This window comes from Lactuca sativa, chromosome 5, assembly GCF_002870075.4.
Source record: "Lactuca sativa cultivar Salinas chromosome 5, Lsat_Salinas_v11, whole genome shotgun sequence".
Lineage (NCBI taxonomy): Eukaryota > Viridiplantae > Streptophyta > Magnoliopsida > Asterales > Asteraceae > Lactuca > Lactuca sativa.
In genome coordinates, this window is record NC_056627.2 from 49,845,235 (window position 1) to 49,850,316 (window position 5,082).

Here is a 5,082-nt window from a genome sequence, read left to right on the forward strand (position 1 = left end):
CCGTAAATTACTTACAAAGATAGGTGATTTTTGCTGTTTTTGTTTTTTTGGCATGCCAGAAAGTTTACTTCCAATTTTGGTACAACTCCACTGATGTTACTATTATGATTATGATGATTGGCTTCTCATTTTCTTTTTCACGAGGGACAGAGTCAGAGGCAAGGCAACAAACAACCGCAATCAATCAATCAATGCCATAAATCCATGTAACACATACCAATCCAATCAATGGTCTAACAAACAATCCCTAGCTATATTATATTATATTATATATTGTATTTTCACTTTTCAATAATCTATCTCTATCGCTTCCATTTAATTCACAACCCTACCATTCACCATACCCATACCATTGCTCCTTGCTAACTTCCACTGAGAATGGAAAACACAATTTCATTGTCAGGTGGCTCAATAATAATCCTGTTAACAAGAGTCTAGAAGATGATATTTCTTTTTCACATGATGAAGAATGAACAACTTAATAGAGAAAATATTGAGTTTTAAACCATCATTTATCCAGAAAACAAAACATGTCCAATACAATACAGCCTGAGTTTACAAATCAAAAACTATTTTCATTCTAGTTATATGTATGTATATTCAAGATTTGTTGTATTACAAGCATGCGTGAAAGAAATGAAACACATGACCAAAAAAGAATAAAAGGGGAGACCAAGCTATAAATATATTATATATGATGAGATGATATGATATGAAGTATGAGCTCTCCTTGGTTGCTACAAAACAAGTAAAAGTGATTCTAGGAGAGCTTGAGTGCGATTTCCTGAAGAAGAGCTCTTTTCTGAGATGCATTTATGACATTAGTTGTCTCCGCATGTGCCAGCACATCAGCCACTATAGCTGCTGCATGACCAAGGGGTTCTTCACCCGACCTTTTCAGCATGAAAGCCTGTTATTATTCAAAATTTCAAATCCAAACTTATCGAAAAGACAAGGTTTACTTTATTGGAAGAATTTTCATAAAGAAAAAAGGGAGAGAACCTGGCCATGATGTGAAATGGTCAAAGTGCATGGTGACTGCATCCATGGTTCACCATCAATCTGAACAGGCAACGGAGCAAGAAGCTGAATTTTTATGCTCTGTCCCTGTGCCAGCCTTCGAGCTCGAGACAGCCCTACCTGTTAAGTTTTAACATTAACATGATTCCTGGAGTCAGCTCAGCTCTTCTGTTTGTGACTTTCTTCATTATTTTTCAAGTGACATTACCTGAAGTTTTCCAAGATGCCAGGTCCCTGATATGCTCACAACTTCCAGAATCTTATCATGCATAGATTGAGGATCAAAATTATCATAGTTGTCATCTTCATTCTGCCACAAGTCTACACCACCCATATAGCTTCCAATATTCGCAACAAGAACACCCTCCGCATCCTATACATACACAATCTCATACTGTCATGTCATGTCATGTCATGTCATACCATCATTATAAAAAGTATGATGATACATGAGAAATAACAATCACCAACCTCAGGGACCTCAATATCAACACCATCTACCTCCACTTTCACTTGCCAAGGGTAATCTTGGAATGTTCTATCCATGATGGTTCTCGCACCTTCTCTAGCATACAAAACTTTATTCATAAACTGGTTATAAAACTTCTCTGGATTCTCCTCTCTCAGATTATGAATTTCTAAAGCAACCTTCGCATCACATCCTACACCTGTGTAGCAACAAGAGACAATTCATTTATTAATGAAAAACCATGCATAGACAGATGGATGGTTTAAACTTTAAGGAGATGTGACATACCAAGATAATTATTCATAAATTTTGGTGAACGAAGCTGTTTTCCCTTCTGATTTGTTATAGAAACCTTCCAACGATCAAGAATGGTGACAGCAGCATGTTCTATGTCTTGAAGCATTGTACAGAGGCCACCATGTTTCTCTACTGACCCCAAACCACCTCCCCAGCCTAACACTCTTGCCAGGTCATTTCCAGTGCCAGCTGGCAGAATAGCAACTGGTGGTGGAGATATGAAGTTTTGCTTCTCAATGGCATCCAATACCCACCCAACTGTCCCATCTCCACCACATATAAGAATTCTAAAATTCGTGACTTTTCTGAATAGATAAAGACCAACTTCTGGCCCCTCTGTTGAACTCAACTCAAACACCTAAACAACATTAAACAAAGTATACTTAAGGTTGATTTTTTTCAAACGAGTGTCTATCAATTACTCGTCTACCAATTTGATTGTGTTAATTATGATTACTAATTTGTTGAATTTAGTTCAATTGCTCATGATCTACAACCTATCTGGGATCAACACCTTATGATACAAGCATATGAAACACTGACCTGAACAGGGTTCAAGAGGATATTCATCCTTAACCTGAGTGAATCACCTCTCTGAGCACCACTCTTCTTGTTAATAAAGACTAAAAGAGGCCTTGAATCTGGACCCATATCGGTCAACTCATATTTCTGCTTCATCCCAACTATATGTGACTCATCTCTCTGACTGTTTGATATGTTTCTTTTAAAACTCAACTTTCGCCCAAACTTGTTGACCACATCACCATCTTGTTGTTGACTTGTAACCTCTGTGTTTGTGTTTGTGTTTGTGTTTGTGTTTCCATTGTAGTTCTCTTTTGAGGCACCATTTGCTATATTAATATCTGTTGTACTTTCTGTAGAAGCTTCCTCTACACTACCATTACTAATATCCACAGGGACTTCGTTTTCTTTTTTGGTTTTCTTACTTTGATTTCTAATACTTGCACGTACAGAAGATGCAATCTCATTAGCTCCATGAGTGATGGAACTCAAGATTCCACCAGATGAAGACCTCCTGAGCTCCTTAACATGAAGAGGTGACACAATCAGCCTTCTAAAAGGACCCAAATCACAAACATCACCTGTGTCACTATAAAGACTACTATGACAATCAACATGAACCAAACGCTGACACCATAAGCAACACCATATTGGTGACCCTCCAAGAAAAGAAGCACTACAGGGCTCTTCACAATGGCTGCAAAAAGAGATTTCATCAGGTTGATCCACCACCTCAGTCCACCTAATAGCCCACAGGTGTAACACACGTGTTGAACCAATCATTGATACACACTTACAGTCTCTGTGAGCCTTTGAGGAACAACTGAGGTGAGCTGCAGCCCCACATATTCTACAACGGTGAATAAAGCTATCTGAAGCCACCATTGGGCCAAGTGTCTGTGAAGATGACACTGATTTTAAGCATACACAGCAGTTTAAGTTTTTCCCACGGGATCCAGACTCAAGATACCAAGTATGAGCAGCTACTGGAACCCTGCTTCTTGATTTTGGATCCTTCTTTTTTTTAGCAGTAGCTTTCATTAAGCTTAGACTGATGTTTCTTCTCCATTGGAATGCGGTATACACAATGGTCAAGATACCAATAATGCCAGCAATACAGCAAGAGATGATGAAGACACGTGATTCTGCCAATTCAGATGGATTCCTGTTTATCCATGCAGGAGGAAAAATATCAGCTTGTCTGTAGTCATCCATCCTCTAATTTCTGGTATTCTGCATTCTACAAGTTCCAACTCATGCTCTCTGAAAGCAGAGTTAATATAAACGGTGATGGTTTTTCACACCATCATGCATTCTAGAAAAGTTTTCCAATAAGTTTAACAAGATCTGTCTTCAAAACTTCAGCCGGGAGCAGATAAACCTGTATCCAGGAAGAACCTAAAAACAAAGATATTTTACCTACAAAACAAGATAAATTGTGTACAAGAACTATGAGCAACCAAACAAAAGTAATACAATTAAAAACCTATGAGTATGGCAGGCAAACTTCTATATGGACTTGCCCTACTACTCCACCCTACCACCAGAAAAGTAAGTAACAGAGTTCTGTCTAGAGCTACGAACCCCACCAAGCAATTACGGGTTTTTCGGTTTTCACTTTTCAATTTGTTCACCAATAAGTGAATCAAAACATAGGCTACTGCAAGAACAATTTTCTAGGTTTTCGAATACATTAATACACGTATAGTATCAGTACACAAGGGGTTTTTTCTTAATATGCACCAGAAGTAAAGCAGGAGACGCACATACCCACACCCGAAGAAAATAAAAAATAAATAAATAACCACAAATTTAGAAATCACTATCAAATGAACACACAAATATTCAATCAATCAAACGTTTAAATGAATACTTACAAAGTGTTTCTGTCTGTAATGATCCAACCAACAGAAAGATCTCGATTAAGAGGAGTGAGATGAAAAACCCTAAACGAAAACAAGTCTCCTCAATCACGCAAACAGCAAAAAGCGAAAAAGTAACGAATACGTCGATAATATTTCAATTCCCAGATCTGTATAGCTTTGCCCTTTAGCTATATATTCATATAATCGATCTGTATGTATACGTGTGATTTTGTTCATAATTTTTCGAAATATTTTTCGCTTTTTTTTCTATTGTTGGGGAAAAGAAGATTCAGATTCCTTCCAATTTTGTGTGCGCGCGAGACGAGGAGGAGATATCAGCGATTAAAACGTGGCGAGTCAATGAAGGTGCCGACGTGACTTTGAAAAAAAAGAAGTGGGGTCCACTACGATTCTTTTCCAAGAGAAAACTAACCACGTGGCAGTCACGTGGCAACTGTGGTTCCGTGATGGGTGTGTTTGGCTACAAGACGAATAAGGGACAGTTATACTACATTTTTTAGACACTACTTTAAAAACTATTATTTATATATTTTTCTTATCGATTTAATTTCAATTTTATTTTTTATTCAAACTAATCCATTCAATATATATTGAATAATCAATAAAAAAACAAATAAATTATGCACTCTAATGGGATTGAGGCCTTATTTAAAATAAATGAATAGTGATAAATCATTTAAAAAAAAAGACAAAACTTCAAAAATGGTTCCTGTGGTTTCCAGAAATATCAAGTTTAGTCCCTAAGTTCAAAAAGCCTTACAGATGGTCCCTGTGATTTCAAAACTTTTAACAAATGGCCCTTTCGGCTCACTCTGTTAGCATTTCGCCGTTAACTCATTTTTTAATAAAATATTGCAGGGGTAATTTCGTCATTTCAGCTGTAACCTT

At 37.2% G+C, this 5,082-nt stretch overlaps 1 protein-coding gene across 1 annotated transcript; it reads right to left on the reverse strand.

Moving 5' to 3' along the window:
- Positions 1 to 493: 493 nt before the first annotated feature.
- On the reverse strand, positions 494 to 4,525 carry LOC111883290 (diacylglycerol kinase 1). The gene is made up of 7 exons (XM_023879628.3): positions 4,186 to 4,525; positions 2,330 to 3,727; positions 1,778 to 2,144; positions 1,492 to 1,688; positions 1,229 to 1,393; positions 1,003 to 1,140; positions 494 to 910 (listed from the first exon to the last, which is right to left on the reverse strand). The coding sequence occupies exons 2-7, from the start codon at positions 3,521 to 3,523 to the stop codon at positions 761 to 763; spliced, it is 2,211 nt and encodes a 736-aa protein (XP_023735396.1). The 5' UTR covers positions 3,524 to 3,727; positions 4,186 to 4,525; the 3' UTR covers positions 494 to 760.
- Positions 4,526 to 5,082: the final 557 nt, after the last annotated feature.